This window comes from Pongo abelii, chromosome 1, assembly GCF_028885655.2.
Source record: "Pongo abelii isolate AG06213 chromosome 1, NHGRI_mPonAbe1-v2.0_pri, whole genome shotgun sequence".
NCBI classification, from domain to species: Eukaryota; Metazoa; Chordata; class Mammalia; order Primates; family Hominidae; genus Pongo; species Pongo abelii.
In genome coordinates, this window is record NC_071985.2 from 230367149 (window position 1) to 230392162 (window position 25014).

At 51.2% G+C, this 25014-nt stretch overlaps 1 protein-coding gene across 4 annotated transcripts in view; it reads right to left on the reverse strand.

The window, feature by feature from the left end:
- Positions 1-25014, reverse strand: part of DFFB (DNA fragmentation factor subunit beta) — a 37964-nt gene that overhangs the window by 11602 nt on the left and 1348 nt on the right. For 3 of the 4 annotated variants that reach the window (XR_008517257.1, XR_010136975.1, XM_024254779.3), the window contains exons 2-6: positions 24762-24888; positions 17496-17684; positions 15369-15448; positions 12889-13059; positions 10080-10180 (exon numbers count right to left, since the gene is read on the reverse strand). Coding sequence is in view for 2 of the 4 variants with exons in the window: in XM_024254779.3 (XP_024110547.2) it covers positions 10080-10180; positions 12889-13059; positions 15369-15448; positions 17496-17684; positions 24762-24888 (668 nt within the window). In the remaining 2 variants the exon portion in view is untranslated. Of the gene's footprint in view, positions 1-2255; positions 9605-10079; positions 10181-12888; positions 13060-15368; positions 15449-17495; positions 17685-24761; positions 24889-25014 lie in introns of those variants that run through there. The other variant, XM_063715575.1, reaches the window with a different exon arrangement.

The following is a 25014-nucleotide window of genomic DNA, read 5'->3' on the forward strand; positions in this document are numbered from 1 at the left end:
TTGTTGAGCAAAGCCTGATGCAAGCACCCTTGCTCCTCTTACTTTTTAAAACTTGACTTGTGGCCAGGCGCGGTGGCTCACGCCTGTAATCCCAACACTTTGGGAGGCCGAGGCGGGCGGATCACTTGAGGTTGGAGTTCGAGACCAGCTTGGCCAACATAGTGAAACCCCATCTCTACTAAAAATACAAAAAATTGGCTGGGCTTGGTGGTGGGCACCTGTTATCCCAGCTACTTGGGAGGCTGAGGCAGGAGAATCACTTGAACCCTGGAGGTGGAGGTTGCAGTGAGCCAAGATCACGCCACCGCACTCCAGCCTAGGCAACAAAAGCAAAACACCATCTCAAAAAAAAAAAAAAAAAAAAGACTTGTGTCACTGTTCAGAATACTGAAAAGTACGCAGAAAATAAAGGGGGTCAACCACCTTCCCATCACTTACAGTCACCCACCATCAACAACTGGCTTAACTGCCTCCACGTTTCATCTACGTATAGATTTACCCCCAAAAAATTACATGATAGGACATGAAAGTTTTAAAAACAGAGCCTTACAAAGGAAGCTGAAGTGACTTTTGATACCACTTGTCATCTCATCTCCTTCCTTCCCCTCAGAGGTAATCACTATTAAGGGTTTGCTATTGATCTTTCCAATCCTAATCTTATACCGTTATATGCATACATGTGTATCTGTTTAAAAAACTACATGAGGCCAGGCGCAGTGGCTCACACCTGTAATCCCAGCACTTTGGGAGGCTGAGGTGGGGGGATCACCTGAGGTCAGGAGTTCAAGACCAGCCTGGCCAAGATGGCGAAACCTCATCTTTACTAAAAATACAAAAATTAGCTGGGCATGGTGATGCATGCCTGTAATCCCAGCTGCCCAGGAGGCTGAAGCAGGAGAACTGCTTGAACCCTGGAGGCAGAGGTTGCAGAGAGCAGAGATTGTGCCACCGCACTCCAGCCTGGGCAACAGAGTGAGATTCTGTCTGAAAAAAAGAAAACAACTACATAAGGCTAGGCGCGGTGGCTCACATCTGTAATTCTAACACTTTGAGAGGATGAGGTGGGTGATCACTTGAGGCCAGGAGTTTGAGAGCAGCCTGGCCAACATGGTGAAACCCCATCTCTACAAAAATTACAAAAAAATTAGCCAGGCATAGTGGCGCACGCCTGTAATCCCAGCTACTACTCAGGAGGCTGAGGCATGAAAATCACTTGAACCCGGGAGGCGGAGGTTGCAGTGAGCCAAGATCATGCCACTGCACTCTAGCCTGGTTGGAGCGAGACTGTCCCAAACACACACACACACACACACACACACACCATGATATTGTTGTTTCACTTATAAACCATTTGGAAGACTGTGCAGTAACAAGTGGGGTTTAGAGACCTCATGGCCAGGAGGGCTTATGGTGGGTGGTGAGCTAAACTGGTGCAGACCCCTCTCCCTACAACCCACAAAATGCTGAGCAAAAGTCGCCTTTTTTTTTTTTTTGAAACAGAGTCTTGCTCTGTCACCCAGGCTGGAGTGCAGTGGCACGATCTCAGCTCACTGCAATGTCCGCCTCCTGGGTTCAAGTCATTCTCCTGCCTCAGCCTCCTGAGTAGCTGGGATTACAGGCATGCGCCACCACACCCAGCTAATTTTTGTATTTGTATTTTGTATTTTTAGTAGACGGGGTTTCACCATGTTGGCCAGGCTGGCCTTGAACTCCCGACCTTGGCCTCCCACAGTGCTGAGACTATAGGCGTGAGCCACCACACCCAGCCAAAAGTCACCTTGTTAAAATACTTAGTTGAGATCAAAAGAAAGGGGCTCCCCAGCTGCCAGAAACCAAAGAGAAATTAGTGCACACAGGCAAGCTATGGTCCAGGGGCTCACCAGGGTTCCAGTCCCTGATACAGGCCCAGGGGACCCTAGAAAGACAGGGAGAGACCCCTGCCATAGCCATTAAGGGGGATAGAAAAGCTTGAGTGGAGCCCGGGGCTTGGGTAAGAGGAAGGGAAACCCACTGAGCCCATTATCTAATGCTGCAGAAGCAGCCACCACAAAACGCAGTGGCTTCCGGGGGTTGGCCTGGGGGGCCTTCTGCTGGTGTTGCCTGGTGCACACGGGAGCTGTGTCTGATGGAGGGTGGCCTAGGGCTGGGCCCTTCTCCCCTGTCCTCCCCCATCCTGAAGGAGCCAGGACAGGCTCCCTCACATGGCCATGGCAGTGTTCAGAGGGGACAAGTCCCCCACACAAGCAGGCCTCAGTGTTGCCTTCACTGGTGTCACGTGGACAAGCCTGAATTCAGCGTGGGGAGAGAAGGCAGGGGAGCACACAGGGTGTAGACACTGGGAGTGCGTTCCTGTCCCCACCTTCACAGTCATCCACAGAACGCAGGGTGTACAGCCCAAAGTACACAACCAACAAGGCAGGGAACCACAAGCAAAAAATGGCAGGAAGTTGCTTCCAAGTCACAGGGAAACCCTGGGCATCTGCAGGAATCAAATCCGAACCCACGAAGAGCCACGCTGAAGGGGGGCTGTGACACACCGGAGCACAGAGGAGGCCTACGGGAAGCACTTCCTACTGAAGCGAGCTCCGGGCCCAAACACACAGCAGCAGAAGGCTCCACCAGCAGGAGAGGCCAACCCAGCAGCGGCACAGGGCTGCTCACATGACAAGCCCTTCAGGAGCCTAGCACAGTCCACAAGGACCCTCACTCCTGACACCAACTACAGCAGGGAGGGGTCCCTGAGACCACCTCAGACTCCATAACTCTCTGAAAGGACTCGCAGATCCCCCAACGAGCCATTGGACTCAAGGTTATCATTTCTTATAGCTGCAGATGAAAATCAGCCAAGGTTAAGAGGCACAGAGGGGGCAGTCCTGGAAGGTTCCAATCCCAGAGCTTCCAACTGTCCCCTCCCTGTGGGGTCATGGCCAGCCCTACCTTCCCCAAGCACTAACTTCCACAGCCCTCGGTGACGACACTGCCAACCGGGAAGCTCACCAGGCCTGGGCGCCAGCCTTTACTGGGGCTCACACAGACATGGCTGATGGCCCACAGCGCCAACCTCCACCTCAAACCCTCTAGAGGTCAAGCTGACCCAAAGACCCCATCCTAAATCACCCCATTAAACTATCCAGTGACCCAAGGCCCCCAGGTGAACAAAGACACTCCTACCAGGCAGGACATTTGAAGGCATTGGCGTTTACCTCCCAGGGCTCAAGAACGAATGCCAGACCTCTCTGTGGGCAAGGTTGAATGCTTTAGCATGTGACCGTAAAACAAATATGCTTAAAATGGATGATTAATGATTAAAGTGATTAAAAAGAAATGGAAATAATGAAAACAGACTGGCATAAAAAAGGCTCATTTTATAAAGAACCCAAAAGCACTTCTTTTGGGCTCTTTAGGAACCCAAAAAAGGAAGCATGTACTCAGCGGACAGAATGTACACATGAACAGCTGAAGAGAGAATTCCTGAACAATACAGGAGTGTCTTAGTGTGCTCCAGCTGCCAGAGGAAAATACCACAGACTGAGTATTTACTCTCTCACAGTCCTGGAGGCTGGAAGAACAGGTGCCGCACGCTGGGTGCTAGTAAGGGCTCTCCTCCAGGCTGGTAGATGGCCGCCTTCTCGCTGTGTCCTCACGTGGTGGAGACAGAGGGAGAGTGAGCTCCTTTCCCATTTTCTAAGGACACCAGTCCTAGTGGATTAGGGCCCCACCCTCATGACCTTCATTATCTCCCAAAGACCTTATCACCTGATGCAGTCACACTGGGGATTAGGGTTTCAACATATGAATCTTGGGGGACATGATGGAGTCCACAGCAGAAAGTCCCAGTGAGACAGCAGCCCAGACGCAGGCACAGCGTGAGGAGAGCACAATGAGAAGGTCCAACACACAGCTAACAGGCGCTCCTGGAAAACTGCACAGGCAGAATCAAAAAGAACCCACACCTCATCAACGCAGAAGCATTTTCCAAAACCAAAGAAAAGCGTGTCCTCAGCACAAGGAATACAAGTCCCAGGCAGAATCCAAAAGAAAGAACTCTACCTAGATACTTATCATTTTCCAAGAGGAGGAGAAAAATCTAAAACTACCATTAAAAAGGCAGAAAATTAGGCTGCCAACAGACTTCTCACAGATTCCAGAAGACAATGGAGTTATTCTTCAAAGTACTGAAGGTAGGTATCTGTCATCCTAGAATTCAGTACTAACTAAATAATTACTCAAGAGTGGAAGCTGAACGGACCTTTTCAAACACTGAGTAGAGTTTACCCCTCACAGCCATTTGTGGAAGAAACACTAAGGGCTACACATCAGTAATCAGAAAATGAACCCAGAGGTGAGATGCAAGAAGCACTGGTAAACACAGACGCGGGTGAATCTGTTGATAAATAAATGGAAGTGTTGGCCATAAAACCACACCAGCATTTTGTGCAGGATTAAAATAAGGTGAGACACGAACACTAAAGAATACCGCAGAGGGTCACAATGAGGCCGGCCCGGGAGAGGGGACAGCAGCAGTGCCGTCTTCCAGTATCACTAACATTAGGGACACCATGAACGTCAAACCACAAAAGGGTGGGGTGATGGACAAGCGAAAGAAGGAAACTCAAGTAGGTCAACAGAAGGCACACAAGAGATCAGAAGAAAGTGAAGATGCAGCATGCTGGATACAAACCCAGAGTAAAGCAGCTAAAATCCAATCTACGTATTCACTCAACAAAATGGTCAACAGAGGTTCACTGAGTGGGCTCAGCGTGGTGGCTCACGCCTGTAACCCCAGCACTTTAGGAGGCTGAGGCGGGCAGATCACTTGAGGTCAGGAGCTCGAGACCAGCCTGGCCAACATAGTGAAACCCTGTCTCTATTAAAAATACAAAAATTAGCCAGGCGTGGTGGCAGGTGCCTGTGATCCCAGCTACTTGGGAGGCTGAGGCACAAGAATCACTTGAACCCAGGAGGTGGAGGTTGCAGTCAGCGGAGATCACGCCACTGGACTCCAGCCCAGGCGACACAGCAAGACCCCGTCTCAAAAAAAAAAAAAAAAAAAAAAAAAGATATTCACTGAGTAGCCATCATGGCCAAACTCTGTCCCACGTCCCACACACTGGGGACACAGTTGAGAGCGAGGGACCCCACAGAGTCACGTTCTAGGAGACAGCAGCTGTCACAACACCTGCAGCAGGAGGTTCAAGCTGCGGCTGGCTGAATGACAGAATCTCAGGTTAGATGAAGACGAAAGGCCGTTACCCTTGGCTAACAAGAGATAAGCCCTAACCTAATGGCACATAAAGGCCAAAGGAAAGGGGTGGAAACGCCACAGGACCGAGAGAAATCCGACACAGAATAGAAATCCGGCACAGAATAGAAAGCTGGCACAGTGGAACTGAGGTGCTGAGCATTATGAACATCTATAAACGCTGACCAGTTACAAGGAAACAGACCACAACAAAAGGCAGGCAGGAACACAAGACACCGTACACAAACATGAAAACATGTCCGGAAACTAAAAAGACTTCTGAAAAATCCATGGGTCAAAAACAAAATCATAATGTAAATTATGCAGTCTCAAAACAACTCCGGCTCGGCGTGGTGGCTCACACCTGTGATCCCAGCACTTTGGGAGGCTGAGGCGGGTGGATCACTTGAGGTCAGAAGTTCGAGACCAGCTCGGTCAACATGGTGAAACCCCGTCTCTACCAAAAATACAAAAATTAGCCAGGCGGCATGGTGCGCACCTGTAATCCCAGCTACTTGGGAGGCTGAGGCATGAAAAACCGCTTGAACCTGGGAGGCAGAGGTTCCAGTGAGTCGAGATCATGCCACTGCACTCCAGCCTGGGTGACAGAGTGAGACTGCCTCAAAAACAAAAAAAAAAAACAAAAAAAAAAACAAAAAACTGAACCCCCAAGACACAGCTCATGCAGCCTAGGAGAAACTACCTTAAGCACAGATTAGATACAAAAGAGACATGAACAAATGAATACGCAAGAAGAAACCCACAAAGGTAGAAGGTAGGAATAAATTTTAAAAAAAAAGCAAACATTAATAAAGTGAAGTAAAGGGCCAAAGACGGCCAAAGACAGCTGTGAAGAGACAGAAAGGAAAGTTCCCCAGCGGCAGGGCTCACACAGGCCATGAGGATCCTGCTATGGTGCTAAAAGAAACATCCCTAGGGCTCCAGGAAACGGGAGCTTTCCAGGCCCCACCCACCACAGCCCTCCCACCGCAGGCAGGATTCTTCTGGGCTGAGGAGTTGGGTCCACCCAGAGCCCACACGGACGCTCCCCGTGCCACCTTCCACCCAGGGGCCCCTGAACCGCACGGGCTCTGGGCCAGGCCATCCTCCTCGGACAGGCCGAGCCCCAGGGCCCATGCCCTTCAGCCCGAGGGGGAAGGTGTTCCAGGCCTGGACGCTCTCTGTGCAGGCCCCTGGTGTGAGGTGACACTAAGGGTGGGAAGAGAAGGCGCAGGCAGCAGGTGGCAGGCCATGTTTAGGTTCCACTGCCGTGCACATCCCGGAACTGGGAAAGGCCTGCAAATTCTTCTCAAACCTTCCCAGCCATGATGCTATGTAAGTCCAGGTAGGGGGACAGCATGCATTTTATTTCATTGTTCATTAGCTTTTAATTCTTAAATAGTTAAACATGTGGCACATGGTGTCAACCCCCACAAACGTCAGGACAGGCCTGTGGCAAACAAACCACTGTCTCTGCAACTTTCCAAAGACCGGTGCTAAAAACTACATTTTTAATTAAAACTCAACGCACTTATCTGTGTGTGAGTATACATATTTAGGAAGCGTGAGAGAAAATATAACTGCAGCAAACACTTGGTGAAACATTCCTCTGACTCACGCTGTCCCTTCTGCTATTTCCATCTGTACTCTGTTCTAGGATGGCCTATTTCATTCTGTAAATGCTAGTTGTGTCCCCTAGATTGACATCCCCACCCGCAATGGTCTTGAAAAGGACAAGAGCATTTGGATGGCCGGGAGAAAACATTTTTGGGTACTTGTTGCATGTGGCAAGGGGTCCAGCAAACCAGCAGAGAAAAGAGTAGGAGAATCTCTTTTGGATAGACAGGGTAGGGCAGGATTTCTTAACACACAAAGGGAACATCTGAGCACATTAACACTGAAAACTTGCTGTGGGCCAGGCACAGTGGCTCATGCCTATAATCTCAGCACTTTGGAAAGCCGAGGTGGGCAGATCACCTGAGGTCAGAGTTTGAGACCAGCCTGGCCAACACGGCAAAACCCCATCTCTACTAAAAAAATACAAAAATTAGCCGGGTGTGGTGGTGCACACCTGTAGTCCCAGCTACTCGGGAAGCTGAGGCAGGACAATCACTTGAATCTAGGAGGTGGAGGTGGCAGTGAGCCGAGATCACGCCACTGCACTCCAGCCTGGGCAACAGAGTGAGACTCTATCTCAAAAAATAAATAAATAAAACTTATGATAAAAGATATCATAGGATTAACGTATCCAGAATGTGTAAAGCATGCCCACAAATAAGACCACAGTCCAAGACAGAACGAGCAAAGGAAAGAAACACAGAAGACACAAGCGGCCACACACATGGAAAGAGAAGCTCAACCTTCCTAGTCATCAGGAAAATGAAAATTAGAGCAAGAGAATCTGTGTCTCACCTATCAGGTTGGGAAAATGCAAAAAGGTACAATTACACCAAGTGTCAGCAAGAACCTGGGAAAGCATGAACTCACACGGATGGCGAGCGTGTAGGCTGGGACACGCGAGAGCAGCCTGGCCAGGCTCAGAGAGGGAACAGAGGTGTCATTAGGACCCAGCACACTCCCTAGAGGGACTCAAGCTCAGACACTGGGGCATCTTGTCCATGCTGGGACGTACACCCCAATCCCCAGGCACTTGGGTTACGGCTGGATGGGGCCTGAGAATCTGAATTCCCACCCAGCTCCCAGATGTTGCTAATGCTTGAAAGTAATCACACTTTAAATAGCACGGAACCAGACCATATGGGTTCATTTCATAGAGTGTTCATCCCAGGGATTTGTATAATGATGAGAAATGAGAAATAACCTAAATGCCCACCAGTATGGAAAGATGTCAAAATTAGAGCCTATTCAAGAAGTGAAGTGTTCTGCACCTGCCACAATGAATATGCCAAATCTAAGCATAGCGTGCAATGAAAAGGTACACTGCAGATGACAGTGTGGGCCACCGTATATGTACGTTAAACTCACACGCGTGTGGTAAAGGTGCAGCTACAGGGCTCTGCAGATGACAGCGTGGGACACCACATATATACATGTCAAACTCACATGAGTGTGGTAAAGATGCAGCGAGAGGGCTCTGCAGATGACAGCGTGGGACACCGTGTATGTACATGTTAAACTCACATGCGTGTGGTAAATGTGTAGCAAGAGGGCTCTGCAGATGACAGCGTGGGCCACCGTGTATGTACATGTTAAACTCACGCGTGTGGTAAAGGTGCAGCTACAGGGCTCTGCAGATGCCAGCTGGGATGCCACGTATGTACATGTCAAACTCACAAGCGTGTGGTAAAGGTGCAGCGAGAGGGCTCTGAAGGGCACACTCACCTTTCACAAGAGTGTTTTCCCTCGGGGCAAGGTGTAGAGGCTGAGTATGGACAGGGTAAAAGCTCAACTATGCCCATAGTGTTTTACATACTTTAAAAAAAATCTTACTCCGAAAGCAATACAGGTTGAATGTCCCCATCTGAAATGCTGGGGACCAGAAGTATTTTGGATTTGGGATTTTTTTAGGATTTTGGAATATTTACATTATACTGACTAGCTGAGCGTCCTTTAAAAAATCCCAAATCCGGCCAGATGCGGTGGCTCACGCCTGTAACCCCAGAATTTTGGGAGACTGAGGCGGGCAGATCACCTGAGGTCGGGAGTTCAAGACCAGCCTGACCAACATGGAGAAATCCCATCTCTACTAAAAATACAAAATTAGCTGGGCATGGTGCCATGTGCCTGTAATCCCAGCTACTGGGGAAGCTAAGGCAGGAGAATCGCTTGAACCCGGGAGGCGGAGGTTGCAGTGAGCCGAGATCACATCATTGCACTCCAGCCTGGGCAACAAGAGCAAAACTTCATCTCGGAAAAAAAAAAAAAAAAAAAAAAAAAAATCCCAAATCCTAAATGACCGGATGAGCATCTCCTTTGGGCGACATGTTGGTCGCAAAACGTTTTGAATTTTGGAGCACTTCGGATTTCAGATTTTCAGATTAGGGATGCTCATCCTGTACAGCCACTTTAAGGGCATTTGAAGGCTTTTGTCTTCAAAAAGCAAGGGCAAGGCTACAATTATATTCAAGGAATGCATCTCAGTTTAAAAGAGTGAAGTCTTCCATCCTGCCTATTTGTTACAGCCATAGAGCTCATACAGCTGTGAAACACTCCTGCCAGCTGAGACTTCTGCTCATGCTGGTTCCACAAAATAAGCAGCCAGGCATGGTGGCGAGCACCTGTAGTCCCTGCGACTCAGGAGGCTGAGGCAGGAGGATCGCTTGAGGCCAAGAGTTCAGGGCTTCAGTGAGCCATGATCCTGCTACTGCACTTTAGCCTGGGCCACAGAGCAAGACTCCATCTCTAAAAGAAAAAGAAAAAGGGAAAAACACCCTTACCTATCATAACACCAGGAGCTCCCGCTTTCTGAGCTCACCCTGGTTCGAACTCACAGAGGTTCAGAACCTCTGACGGCCAAGGGCTGGGACCTGTGTTCTTGGGAAGGACGCTGCCCACCAGCTCCATCCATAGGGAGGACTGGAGGGGACAGGAGGGATGGCTCCGGGTCAGGCACACGTACCAACAGTGGAGGGAATGGTGTGTGCCCACTCAGCAGCCCCCCATGCTGCCATCAGGTACCCCTTCCCTGGGCTGTAACACGGGTGCAGCCCTTGAAACCCAAGGAGGCAACACCGTGGCAGGGACAGGGCCGCGGCAGGGACAGGGCTGCGGCAGGGACAGGGCCGTGGCAGGGACAGGGCCGCGGCAGGGACAGGGCTGCGGCAGGGACAGGGCCCCACAGGCACTCTTGGGTCTGAAACTCGTTCTGTGAGCTTACATGTGATCCAGGTTCCAGGTGCTGAAGAGGATCCTGCTCTCCCTGTTACTGTAGGGGTTGATGGAGTGTCTTGATAAGCAGCTGTCCATGTCAAAGGGACCCTGGGGGCCAAAAGACAACGAGGGAAGGCCAGAAAATGAGTCTCTTTTTTTTTTTTTTTTTTTTTTTTTTGAGACAGCATCTCGCTCTGTCGCCAGGCTGCAGGCTGGAGTACAGCGGCCCAATCTCAGCTTACTACAACCTCCGCCTCCCATGTTCAAGCGATTCTCCTGCCTCAGCCTCCCAAGTAGCTGGGACTACGGGCGCCTGCCATCAGGCCCCGCTAATTTTTGTATTTTTAGTAGAGACGGGGTTTCACCTTGTTGGCCAGGATGGTCTCGATCTCTTGACCTCGTGATCAGCCCGCCTTGGCCTCCCAAAGTGCGGGGATTACAGGCGTGACCCACTGCACCCGGCCAGAAGTGAGTCTCTTATACAGTCTCAGTCACCAAGTGACATGCTTTAGACGTGCAGCCCCACCCCAGAGCTCATGTTGAAATGTCAGCCCCAGTGTGGGAGGTGGGGCCTGGTGGGAGGTGGTGGATCCTGGGGGTGGATTTCTCATGAAGGGTTTAGCACCATCCCCTGGGTGCTGCCCACGCCAGAGTGAGTACTCCTGAGATCTGGCTTAAAAGTAGCACCCACCCCTCAATCTCCCTCTCGCTCCTGCTCCCCCCACATGAGACGTGCCTGCTCCTGCCTCCCCTTCCACCACAAGTGTGAGTTTCCTGAGGCCTCCCTGGCAGCTGAGCAGATGCCAGCACCATGCTTCCTGTACAGCCTGCTGAACCGTAAGCCAATGACACCTCTTTTCTTTATAAATTACCCACTCTCTATTTCTTTATAGCAATGTGAGAATGGCCTAATACACAAGTCAGGCGATCTTACTGAGAGGCACACCCTGTGGGGGTTGGTCCCTGATCCAGGGTGTGCTGCTTTAGGGAGATTCAGAGTTCTGCCTTGGCCGGGCACGGTGACTCATGCCTGGAATCCCAGCACTTTGGGAGGCCGATGTGGGTGGATCACCTGAGGTCAGGAGTTTGAGACCAACCTGGCCAACATGGTGAAACCCCATCTCTACTAAACATACAAAAATTAGACGGGCATGGTGGCGGGCGCCTGTAATCCCAGCTACTCGGGAGGCTGAGGCAGGAGAATCACTTGAACCTGGGAGGCAGAGGTTACAGTGAGCCGAGATCGCACCACTGCATTCCAGCCTGGCGACAGAGGAAGACTCGTCTCAAAAAAAAAAAAAAAAAAAAAAAGCTCTGCCTCTGGAATCAGATCCTTCTTTTTCCCTCATTACCCCAACAATATGTTCTGAGTTCCCAAAGAGGACAAGGTAGTTATTGTCACTGTTACCCCTGTGATCACACCCCAGCACCCCCACCTCACGGGAAGTGAGGCCGGGAAGGTACTGACTTGCCAGGGCAGGGCCAGCACGTGAGAAGCAAGGACCCATGTCCCAGAGGCTCCCTTTCCAGCCACTCCCCACGGCTTCCTGATGTTTCCCTGTGATCCCAATGCAGAGGCAGGGCTGCCTCACTGAAGGTGCCATGGCCACAGCTTCCGTCTTCCCTGTGGTCCGCAGCCCAGCACTCAACACACTCATTCGTGCACAGACATCTGCAGAGCACGTGCCCGGAGCCCCATTGCCCACCTGCACTCTGTGTCCCCATCACCCCAGGGACTCGCAGCCTCCCCAGCAGAGCCCACTGCTTCCCACTGCCATGCCCGGGGCACCTGGTCCCTCCCAGCTCACTCTTGCGCCCCCACCTATCAGTCAACCCGCTCTAAAGCCCCACCCCCTCCCTGGGGCCGCTCCTGACTGGCCTTCGCTCCCGTGACACTGGCTGCGGCTCCTGCAGCCCCACGGCCTCCTCTGTCTCGCTCGTTTATGTGTCTTTCACCTTCCACTGTGCAGGATCCCCCTGCCGTCAGGGATGAAGGATTTTTCGTCTTTGTGTCCCAACCCCTCCCACAGTGCCAGGCACGAAGTACTCAGTGAGTGGTGAGCGAGCGCAATGCAAAGTCTAAATGTTAAGCTAACTTGGAAGAAGTGTTTTTATGGCCAGAGCCCATCACCCCAGAAGGATCTGCCTGGCAGGAGCAGCAAGGAGCCTTGTCCCATGGGAAGAAGCACTGGAGGCCACGCCCACCACCTGGCCCCTGCTGCTGGACCCACTGAGTGGCACTCGGAAGATCACGGGCATCATTGGACCTTACTGGGAATGCAACTGCAGTGTGCGAACGCCAAGAGGCGCCTCAAGTTGCTCCCCACACCATGGGAGGGGGAGGGGTGTGCCCAGGACTCGCCAGAGACACAGATGCATCACCACTAAAGGCCAGACCACGCCTAGCATGGTGCAGAAGGGACACCTGGGAAGGCAGTGCGGGAGCATGGGCCTGATCTCAGCTTCCAGCCTCCAGAACTGTGAGCAGTAACTAGCTGCCGTTCCAGCCTCCCCAGCAGGGGTCATCTGTTATGGCAGCCAGGGCTGACTGAGACACTGCCCAGCCCTACTGAGACAAGCCCTGGGGCGGGGCCCTGCAGCCCTCTGCAAGCTCCCCAGGGGCTCCTGTGTGCACTGCGGCTTGAGAGGCACTGGCTGAGGCACTGCCGCCCTCCCTGGGAATGTGAGGGCTGTACCTCTTCACAAGGCTTTGCCCAGGCAGGGCAAGGGCTGAAGGTCCCCACCCGCCTCGCCCCAGGCGGGCTGTGTTCCACAGGCCAGCCGGGTGGCCCCAGGATAAAGGGCACACAGCTCACCTGGCAGGAGAACCAGCCTTCCGGTGTGCAGAGACGGCCGCCGCCCTTGGCTCCTCTGTCGAAGTAGCTGCCATTGTACTGCACAGACCGGAGCTTCTGGCACATGGAGCCGAGGACCCGCAGGAATTCCTCCTGAGCCTCCACACCCACCGTGGAGGGGTAGGAGCTCACCTGGAGGAACCAAGGAACGTCGCTGAGCCTGGTGCACAGTGCTCCAAAACCCACACTGGCTCTCGATCCATCTCACTCCATGGCCCTCTGAGATCCTGCCCAAGCCCAGTCCTGTGGTCAGAGGGTCTGAGTTCACATGGCCTCTCAGCCACTGCTGGGCTGTCCCACCCTGGGAGACTCTGACCTGTGAAATGGAGGGAACCACACCAGCCCCCAGGCTGGGTGAGACTTAGATGAGCTAACAGGCTGGGTGTGGTGGCTCACGTCTGTAATCCCAGCACTCTGGGAGGCCGAGGTGGGCGGATCATTTGAGGTCAGGAGTTTGAGACCAGCCTGACCAACATGGTGAAACCCCATTTCTACTAGAAAAATTAGCTGGGCCTGGTGGCACATGCCTGTAATCCCAGCTACTTGGGAGGCTGAGGCAGGAGGATTACTTGAACCTGGAAGGCAGAGGTTGCAGTGAGCTGAGATTGCACCACTGTACTCCAGCCTGAGCAACAGAGTGAGACTCCATCTCAAAAAAGAAGATGAGCTAACAAAGTCAGGCAGGCACAGCCGTCCCGCCCTGGTCAGGCGGGCAGTGGTGCGTGGAAGGGCCTGGGCATTGCACTTGCAGGGAAGAGGATCAGCATCAGTTAGCTCCACTACAGGGAGCAGGCTGGGAAATGCGAGGGAACATGGCCAGTCGCCAGGCCCTCGAAGAGATGCAGAAAACACAGGGGTGCAGTGCAGCATTAGCAATTGTGCCACAGAGAGGAGTAGGCCGAGGGTGTAGGGGCTGACCATGCAGGACACCCATTGCAGGGGCCTCCACAGCACCCTCCACGTGCTAATGATGCAGTGTGGCGTGGCGTGGCGTGGCATGACATGGTGTGGCATGACGTGTGGCATGGTGTGGTGTGGCCTGGTGTGATGTTGCCTGGTGTGGTGTGGTCTGGTGTGATGTGGTCTGGTGTGGTGTGGTATGGGGTGGTGTGGTCTGGTGTGGCGTGGTCTGGTGTGGTATGGTGTGGTGTGGTCTGGTGTGGTGTGGCCTGGTGTGGTGTGGTATGGTGTGGTGTCACATGATGTGGTGTGGCCGGGTGTGGTGTGGCATGGTGTGGTGTGGCCTGGTGTGGTGTAGTATGGTGTGATGTGGTCTGGTGTGGTGTGGCATGGTATGGTGTGGCCTGGTGTGGTGTGGCCTGGTGTGGTGTGGCATGATGTGGTGTGGCCGGGTGTGGTGTGGCATGGTGTGGTGTGGTCTGGTGTGATGTGGCCTGGTGTGGTGTGGTCTGGTGTGGTGTGGCCTGGTGTGGTGTGGCCTGGTGTGGTGTGGTCTGGTGTGGTGTGGCCTGGTGTGGTGTGGTGTGGTGTGGTGTGGCGTGGTCTGGTGTGGTGTGGCCGGGTGTGGTGTGGTATGGTGTGATGTGGCCTGGTATGGTGTGGTCTGGTGTGGTGTGGCATGGTGTGGTGTGGTCTGGTGTGGTGTGGCCTGGTGTGGTGTGGTATGGTGTGATGTGGCCTGGTGTGGTGTGGTCTGGTGTGGTGTGGCCTGGTGTGGTGTGGTATGGTGTGATGTGGCCTGGTGTAGTGTGGCCTGGTGTGGTGTGGTCTGGTGTGGTGTGGTCTGGTGTGGTGTGGCCTGGTGTGGTGTGGTATGGTGTGATGTGGCCTGGTGTGGTGTGGTATGGTGTGATGTGACCTGGTGTGGTGTGGTCTGGTGTGATGTGGCATGGTGTGGTGTGGTCTGGTGTGGTGTGGCCTGGTGTGGTGTGGTATGGTGTGGTATGGTGTAGTGTGGCATGTCATGCTATGTGATGAGGAAATCCACATTCAGATGGGGTGGATGGAAATGAGGGCAGAGCTGACTCCACCTTTGGGAGGGAGGAGGGAGAGGTGGAGAGGTTTGTAGACCAAGGATGGGCTCATGAGAAGGGCCTCAGATCCCTGCTAGTGCCTGCTGACCTTGGTCACAGTTGGGCAAATGACAACTCAGGCTCTGTGTCTGCCCTGATGCTTGCCACTGCTGCCCAGGAAGAAGCCTCGGGGGGAGAGGAGGGGAGGCAGGAGCCACCACCGCCCCGCTCCCCAACCCCAGTGACCTCAAGTGCAGCTGAAAAGGCCCGATGGGTGCTCACCCCCATGAAGGTAGGAGGCACAGGGTCCATGCGCTAGCTTCCCTCACCAGAGCAGCCCCATCAGATCCACACAAGCACGGAGTGTGGTCCTACCAACTGCCCATCGTGAGGACCACAAGCTTCCAGAGCCCACAGAGCCTGGCTCTAAAAACCCTCCCAGCACACCTGGCCTTCACTCAGACTCACCTCCCTCAGGTAACTCCGGATCCGGCTCTCACAGCTGTATCTCAGATAGCCAGACTTACTCTGAAATCGGGACTCCAAGCCTGCAAGGAAAACGAGAAGACCCCCAAGTCCACAGGGCAGGCCAGGGGCCTCTGGGTCTGTGTCCCGCCCAGCTCAGGTGCCAAGCAGGGTAGAATATGAGGGTCATACTGCTTCAGCTTTTTGACAGGGTCTTGCTCTGTCCTCCAGGCTGGAGTACAGTGGCACGAACACAGCTTACTACAGCCTTGACCTCTTGGGCTTGGGGAATCCTCCTGCCTCAGACTCCCAAGTGGCTAGGACTACAGGTACGCATCACCACACCTGGCTAACTTTTTTAATCTTTTTAGAGATGACGTCTCACTTTGTTACCTAGGTTGATCTTGAACTCCAGGGCTCAAGCTGTCTTCCAGCCTCGGCCTCCCAAAGTGCTAGGATTATAGGTGTGAGCAACCACACCTGGCCAGATTGCATCATCTTGAGAAGTATTCTAATGGTGACACAGACAGCGTCCCTGTTTGGTTTTTGTTTTTAGAAGCATCTCAAATACCACCAAGGAGCTTCTGGCTGGCCCTCAGCCCTCCTTTCCCAAAAAGGCTACAATCTCTCAGCATCACCTCTGATGGGCTTACAAGGCCAGGCCAAAAGGTGGAAGCAACCCAAGTGTCAGTGAATAGACAGTGTGGTATCTACACGCAGCGGAGTGAACAGACGGAGCGTGGTATGTATGCGCGGTGGAGTGAATAGACAGTGTGTGGGTATGTACGTGCAGTGGAGTGAATAGACAGTGTGTGGGTATGTACGTGCAGTGGAGTGAATAGACAGAGTGTGGTTTGTACACACAATGGAGTGAATGGACAGAGTGGTATGTACACTCAGTGGACTGTCATTTGGCCTTAAAAAGAAGGAAATTGGCTGGGAGTGGTGGCTCACGCCTGTGATCCCAGCGCTTTGGGAGGCCGAGGCGGGCGGATCACGAGGTCAGGAGATCGAGACCATCCTAGCTAACACGGTGAAACCCCGTCTCTACTGTAAATACAAAAAAATTAGCTGGGCATGGTGGCGGGCGCCTGTAATCCCAGCTACTCGGGAGGCTGAGGCAGGAGAATGGCGTGAACCCTGGAGGCGGAGCTTGCAGTGAGCCGAGATCGTGCCACTGCACTCCAGCCTGGGCAACAGAGCAAGACTCTGTCTCAAAAAAAAAAGGAAATTTTGATATATGCTATGATATGGATGAACCTTGAGGACACTGTGCTGAGTGCAATAAGCCAGTTACAAAAGGACAAATACTGTGTGACTCCATTCATATGAGGTCCCTAGAGTCATCAAATCAGAGAGACAGAAACCGGAACGGTAGTTGCCAGGGGCTGGCGGAGGGGGAAGGGGGAGTGAATGTAACGGGGACACAGGTTCAGCTTTGCAAGGCGGAAGGAGTTCTGGAGATGACGGTGGGGATGGCCACATAGAATGTGACTGTACCTAATGCCAATGACCTGTGTACTAAAAAAATGGTTGAGATGGTAAATTTTATGTCATATGTACTTCAGCACAATTTTTAAAATAATTATAATAGGCCAGGCGCGGTGGCTCACGCCTGTAATCCTAGCACTTTGGGAGGCTGAGGTCAGAAGTTCGAGACCAGCCTGGCCAACATGGCGAAACCTCATCTCAACTAAAAATACAAAAATTGGCAGGGCGTGGTTGCACTTGCCTGTAATCTCAGCTACTCAGGAGGCTGAGACAGGAGAATCGCTTTAACCTGGGAGGCAGAGGGTGCAGGGAGGCAGAGGTTGTGGTGAGCCAAGATCACGCCACCGCACTCCAGCCTGGGGGACAGAGCAAGACTCCATCTCAAAAAATATATATAAAAATATAAAAAGTCCCATCCGAGGGCTGCCCTGGACTCTGGCCCCACGTGAGTCCTTGCTGGGTGCCTTTCCCACGAGGCTGGGAAATGCCGGGAAATAAGCACATTTTCTTCCAAGTCCCCCACCTCAACCCACGAGGGTACAGGCCAGCCCTTCACTGGGGACTTTTTGGAACCCAACTTCTCCTGGCACCTCAGGCTCCGAAGAAGCCTCTCCCCTGCCAGTTGCAGCCCCCACGCACCTTCAAACCACGGCGGGTCCTCAGCCCGGGTCTCAGCCGCAATGTTCTGGCTGACGTTGTGCAGGAGGTCAGCCAGCAGCCTCTGCCTCTGCGGGGCCTGCTCATCACACAGCAGCTGCTGGGCGGCCTGGATGAGCCCCACTTGCGGCTCGTGAAATGCACTGAGGAAGCGCCCGATGTCACTCACATCTGCCACCAACGGGACAAACAAAAAGGTGCCAGTCCAGCAGAAGACACACCCTGCCCTGGTCACAAGAAGAGCCTCTGACCACATCTTCCCCCATTCCCCAGGGCCTGGCAATCACCAGGACTCAGACTCAAGGTGTCCCTGGTCTTTGTCCTTGCCCTGACACCAACAGCTGGGGACCATGCACCAGGGTGGCATGAGGACAGAGGAAGAAGGGGCGGGGTGTGCTTTAGAAGACAGACGAAAGCGCACCAAGAGACGGCTGCTTTCCCATTTGGCCTCCTCCCCTCCAAACCATGCACCCCTCCTTTGGCCCTTCCTGGAGACCTTGCTTTCAGATTCTTCCTATCACTTTTCCTACTCTCTCCTGGAGCCTTTTCACAACTCCCTGAAGCAGCGAGCTCTCCGGGCAGGCTCTTAATAGGAAGTTAAAGCAAAGTCTACCCAGGACCTTAACAAAATGTTAGCAAAGAGAACTCAGTAACATGCAAAAAGAAGTATCACCACGGCCAAGTAGGAAGGTAAGGCTGGTTCACACCTGAAAAGCGATCAGTGCGATCCACCATATGAGAAAAGTCTCACAATCACATCAGCGGGTCAGAAGAAAACAGGAGGACATGCTGGGGAGTGAGGACTTGGTGGAAGTAGTTAGACCTAACATCAAAAGCACTGCATAAAAGAGAAAATCAACACACTGAGCTTCTTCAAAACTAAAAACTCTTACTCTGCAAAAAAATGCTCTTAAGAGAATGAAAAGGCAAGCCACAGGGTAAATATTTGCAAACCACATGTCTGACAAAGAACTCATGTCCAGGTATTTTGGTGGCGGGCGGGGGGGTGACTTTCAAAACGCAACAGTAAAAAAAATAATAATCCAATTAGAAAATGGACAAGAGATAAGAAGAAACACTTCACCAAGGAGAATCTACAGATGGCAAATAAGCACATAAAAAGATATTTAGGGCTGGGCGCGGTGGCTCACGCCTGTAATCCCAGCACTTTCAGAGACCGAGGTGGGAGAATCACTTAAGGGCAGGAGTTTGAGACCAACCTGGCAACCAAGACCCCATCTCTTAAAAAAAAAGCAAGACCCCATCTCTAAAAAAATATAATAATAATTAGCTGCACATGGTGGTGCACACCTGTAGTCCCAGTTACTTGGGAGGCTGAGGTAGGAGGATCACGTGAGCCCAGGAGTTCAGGCTTGCAGTGAGCCATGATTGCCACTGCACTCCAACCTAAGCAACAGAGTGAGACCCTGTCTCTATTTTTACAAAAGATATTCAGATAGTCAGCACTGTTAGCCATTAGGGAAATGCATATTAAGGGCACAATGAGACATCACCACACTGCAATCAGAATGGCTAAAATTAAAAATAGCAACAGCGCCAAAAGCTGACGAGGCTGCACAGAAACTGCGCAGTGGAAAGGTAAGATGGCCACTCTAGCATACAACTTGGCAGTTTCTTTTCTTTATTTTAAGTAGCTTTATTGAAATATAATTCACACTCCTTACAATTCACCCATTTAAAGTGTACAATTCAGAGGCCGGGCACGGTGGCTCACGCCTGTAATCCCAGCACTTTCGGAGGCCGAGGCGGGCAGATCACAAGGTCAGGAGATCGCGACCATCCTGGCCAACATGGTGAAACCCTGTCTCTACTAAAAATACAAAAATTAGCCGGGCGTGGTGGTACATGCCTGTAATTCCAGCAACTCGGGAGGCTGAGGCAAGAGAATCGCTTGAACCCAGGAGGCGGAGGTTACAGTGAGCTGAGATCGCGCCACTGTACTCCAGCCTGGGGAGAGAGCAAGACTCCGTCTCAAAAAAAATAAATAAAATAAATAAAGTGTATAATACAATGGATTTTATTATATTCCCAGAGTTGTGCAGCCACATCCACAGTCAATTTCAGAGCATTTTCACCACCTCAAAAAGAAACCTCATACTCTTTAGCTACCAACCTCCCTCCCCTCTACCCCACCCCCAACCCTAAACAACCACTAATCTATTTTCCATCTCTCTAACATCCCCGTTCTGGATGTTTCCTATGAATGGAACCCTACTGTATGTGCAGGCTTCTTGACGTGGCATGGTTTCAAGGCTCGGCCATGCTGTGTTTCATTCCTCTTCATTCTTCATAGTGAGTAATTCCATTGTATGGATGTGCCACACTCTGTTTATCCATGTGTTCATCACTGGAGACTTGGGTGGTTTCCACCTTTTGGCTATTATGAATAAAGCTACTGTAAACGCTCACGGACAAGTTTTGGTGTGGATGTGTTTTCATTTCTCTTGGGTACATACCTAGGAGTGGAGCTGCTGGGTCACATGGCGATTCTGTGTAATCGTTGAGAAACTGCCAGACTATTTTCCACAACAGCTGCACCGTTTTCCCTTCCCGTCAATGGGGCCTGAGGGTTCCAGCCGCTCCACATCCTCACCCACACTGGTTGTTATCCTAGTGGGTGTGAAGCAGCATCTCACTGTGGTTTTGATTTGCAGTTCCCTGACGACTGATGATCTCAAGCACCTTTTCATGTGCTTACGACCACTTGAATATCTTCCTTGGAGACATTTCTTTCTTTTCAGAACCTCTGCCCATGTTTAATTGGGTTACCTTTTTACTATTAAGTTATAAGGATTCTTTATATATTCTGATGTAAGTCCCGTATTAGACATATCATTGGCAACTATTTTCTCCTATTCTGTGGGCTGCCTTTTAGCCTCCTTCCTGGTGTCCTTTGAAGCAACAAAGTTCTTAATTTTTCTTTTTTTTCTGAGATGGAGTCTCGCTCTGTCGCCCAGGCTGGAGTGCAGTGGTGTGATCTTGGCTCACTGCAGCCTCCACCTCCTGGGTTCAAGCAATTCTCCTGCCTCAGCCTCCTGAGTAGCTGGAATTATAGGCGCCTGCCACCATGCCCGGCTAATTTTTGTATTTTTAGTAGAGACGGGGTTTCACCATGTTGGCCAGGCTGGTCTCAACTCCTGACCTCAAGTGATCTGCCCGTTTCAGCCTCCCAAAGTGCTGGGATTACAGGCGTGAGCCACCATGCCCGGCCCAGAGTTCTTAATGTTGATGAAGCCCAATTTATCTGTTTTTTCTTCTGCTGCTCATGTTTTTGGTGTCAAATCTAAGAATCCTTTGCCAAATCCAAGGTGATGAGGACTTATCCCTACGTTTTCTTCTAAGGGCTTTATATTTTTAACTTTTACATTTAGGTCTTTCATTTACTGTACTTTTTGTATAAGCTACCAGCTAAGGGTCCAACTTCATTCTTTTGTATGTGAATATGCAGTTGTCCCAGCACCATTTGTTGAAGATACTACTCTTCCCCCTCCATTGAATGGTCCTGGCATCCTGACCACAGATACATAGATTTCTGGGTGCTCTGTTCTATTCCATGGATCTATATATCTGTCCTTGTACCAGTGCCAGTCTTGATTACTGTGGCTTTGTACTAAGTTCTGAAATCAGAATATGTGGGTCCTCCTACTATGTTCTTTTTCACGGTTGTTTTGGCTATTCTGGGTCTCTTGCAATTCCATATGAACTATGGATTAGAATCAGCATGTCAATTTCTACAATGAAACCAGCTGGAATTTTCACAGGGATTGTGTTGAATTTGTAGGTCAATTTGGGGAGTCCCACCGTCTTAACAATGTTAAGTTTTCCAATCCATGAACACGGGATGTTAATCCGTTTATTCAAAACTTTAATTTCTTTCAACAACATTTTGCAGTTTTCAGAATATAAGTATTACAATTTTTTGTTACACTTATCCTAAGTATTTTATTCTTTTTGATGCCAATGTAAATGGGATGATTTTCTGCTTCATTTTCAGATTGTTCATTGTAAGTGTATTTCTATATTTGCATATTGATCTTATATCCTTCAACCTTGCTAAACTTGATGATTAGTTCTAATCATTTTTTAGTGGATTCCTTAGGGTTTTCTACATACAATTTCATATGATCTGCAAATAGAGATAGCTTCACTTCTTCCTTTCCAATCTGGATGCTTTTTATTTTTCTTGCCTAAATGTCCTGGCTAGACCCGGCAGTACCATGTTAAACAGAAGCAGCAAGAGTGGACATCCTTGTCTTCAGAAACTAAACACACACCACACAATGCAGCACTGTACTCCTGAGCATTCTCCCCAGAGGAATGAAAACCTACATCCCGCAAAAACCTGTCAAGATGGCCAGTGCGGTGACTCACGCCTGTAATCCCAACACTTTGGGAGGCCAAGGCGGGTAGATCGCTTGAGCCTAGGAGTTCAAGGCCACCCTGGGCAACACGATGAAGCCCTGTTTCTACAGAAAATACAAAAATTAGCCAGGCATGGTGGTACACCCCTGTAGTCCCAGCTACTCAGGGGTGGAGGTAGGAGGACTGCTTGAGCCCAGAAAGTGAAAGCTACACTGAGCTATGATTGCACCACTGCACTCCAGCCTGGGCGACAGGGTGAGACCCTGTCTCAAAAGAAAACAAGAAAGAAAAAAGAAAAACCTGTACATAATTGGCCAGAGCAGCTTTATTTGTAATAGACAAAAACTGGAAACAAACAAAATATCTTTCCACAGGCGAATGGCTGAATAAACTGTGGTAAAACCAAACCATGGAATGCTACTCAGCAATGAAAAGGAAGGGACTATGGATACACACAACTTACATGCATCTCAGGAGCCTTATGTGGAGTGAAAAAGGCTCATCCCAAAAGGTCACATACTTTATGATTCCATTTACCTAATATTCTTTTTTTTTTTTTGGTGAGACGGAGTCTCAGCCTGTCACCCAGGCTGGAGTGTAATGGCACAATCTCAGCTCACTGCAACCTCCACCTCCTGGACTCAAGCGACTCTCCTGCCTCAGCCTCCCGAGTAGCGAGATTACAGGCGCCCGCCACCACACCTGGCTAATTTTTGTATTTTTAGTAGGGACGGGGTTTCACCATGTTGCCCAGGCTGGTCTTGAACTCCTGATCTCAGGTGATCCACCCGCCTCAGCCTCCCAAAGTGCTGGGACTACAGGTGTGAGCCACCGCACCTGGCCCCTAATATTCTTTCAATGACAAAATTATAGACATGGAGAACATATGAGCAGTTGCTACGGGCTAGGGATTGGTGGTGGATAGGGGTAGGCAGGATTAGAAAGGGGAGAACCTTGAGTGATGGATGGGAGAGGTCTGTACCTTGACCCTGATGCTGGTCACAGGAATCTACATGGGGAGAAATGACAGAACAACACCCACATTGCACTAGTGTCGGTGTTCCTGTTTTATATTGTACCATGGTTGTATCTGATGTTGCCTTTGAGGGAAAGGGTAGAGGTACATGGGACCTTCCTATCTGTGCAACTTCCTGGGAATCTGTCATTATGTCTAAATAAACGGTTTAGGCCAGGCACGGTGGCTCACACCTGTAATCCCAGCACTTTAGGAGGCCAAGGCAGGAGGACAGCTTGAGCCCAGGAGTGTGAGACTATCCTGGGAAACATGGCGAAACCCTATCTCTACAAAAAATACAAAACAATTAGCCAGACGTGGTAGTGCATGTCTGTGGTCCCAGCTACTTGGGAGGCTGAGGTGAGAGGATCACTTGAAATATGGAGGTCGAGGCTGCAGTGAGCCATGTTTGTGCCACTGCACTCCAGCCTGGGCAACAAAGTCTCAAAATATAAATAAAACAATATTTTGGCCAGGCACAGTGGCTCCTACCTGTAATCCCAGCGCTTTGGGAAGCCAAGGTAGGAGGACTTCTTGAGCCCAGGAGTTTGAGACCAGCCTGTGCAACAGAGGGAGACCCCATCTCAATGTTTTAATAAAAGAAAAGAAAAAAAATTGTTTTAAGTCTAACAAGGAGGAGGACTAGTGGTCTCAGGGAAGAGAGGGGGATAAAGCACCAGAGAAAAGAAGGACAGAGAGAGAGACAGAGACAGACAGAGAGAGCCAGAGACAGAGACAGACAGAGGAGACAGACAGAGACTGAGAGATGCAGGGAGAGACAGAGAGAGAGCAACCTGCTCTGCTGTCTTTCAACTATGCTCTGAAATGGGAAAGAAGATAACATCCAAAGGTGAGGCATACCCTGAGCACACCCCTGCCCAGCCCCCAACTCCTGCAGGGGCCACCCCAGGGGGCATCACAGTGATACATTTTCCGACTGCCTCCTTTAAAAGCACAAGGCCCGGTGGAGAAAGGGGGCTTGCAACCTTGGAGCACACACCAGAGGCGTCACCCCTCGATGCTGACAGTGGAGCCCCCAACACTGTAGCCAGGGAGGTGGCGACATGGACGTTACTCTTCGACTTCTCTCTTTCTGTCCCTTAGGCCAAGGAGCCAGAGCTCCATCCCTCAGAGCACCCATGTCCTTCTTGGGCCGCCAGAAGCATCTCCTGGAGCCTAACCCCATTTGCACAACACTGGCCGACCCTCCCAGGTAAAGGCACATGATGGCATCTCCTGCCCCAGTGGCCAAAAGCTCTCTTTTACGGGCGTCAAACAAGCACAGACCTTGGCATTCAGCTGGTTCTGAAAGGCAGGACTTTGGGTCCTGAGGCTTCAATACAGATATCCCTAAAGAACCACCTCTCAAAGCAATTGCCCCCAAACTTGAGCCCTGAGGACAGCATCTCAGCAAACACCAACCAAGAACAACGTGAGAGCATCCCACAAACCACCACCTCGTCCTTCTAGAAGTGTGCTCAGCCCAGCAGAACAGAACAGCATCTCTTTCTGGCTCCACCTTCCCCATGAAACCGTGCAGGCCCAACCCCTAAGCCCTCCCTCTGCTCTTGGGAATTGCTAGGACACCTCAAATGAACGCAAATAAAATTACAAGATTTTTTGAAGAAAAAGACAACCAACTGAACAGCTGGGTTCATGAACGAGAGGACTGAGGACTCTGCCACCTAAGCGACGCTGACCAGTTCTGCCTCCAGAGGGCTTCCTCCTTGAGACCCGAGAGTTCACAGCAAGGGGGACCCTTCCCCACCCTGATGGGCACCCGGAGCTAAGCCCCCAGGACCTCCGAGAGTGCCAGCTTCCCGCCCACCTCCAAAGTCCTTGCCACTCACAGCCCTGCCAGGCCTGGCCCGAGGTGAGCAGCACCAGCTCGGCGTTGTCAGCAACGCTGGGGAAGTAGTCTTCCGTCAGCTCCGTGCCATCCTCGTACAGGCACAGCCGGGAACCGCGCTCAGGGAGCTGCAGGGACGGGAGAAGCAACAGGAGGAGGAAGGGTCTCAAGACGAGGGCTTTGCATCTGCAGGCCTCACAAACGACCAGAATGAGCTGTCTTTAAAGAGGCAGGCTCAGGCTGCCGCCTGTATG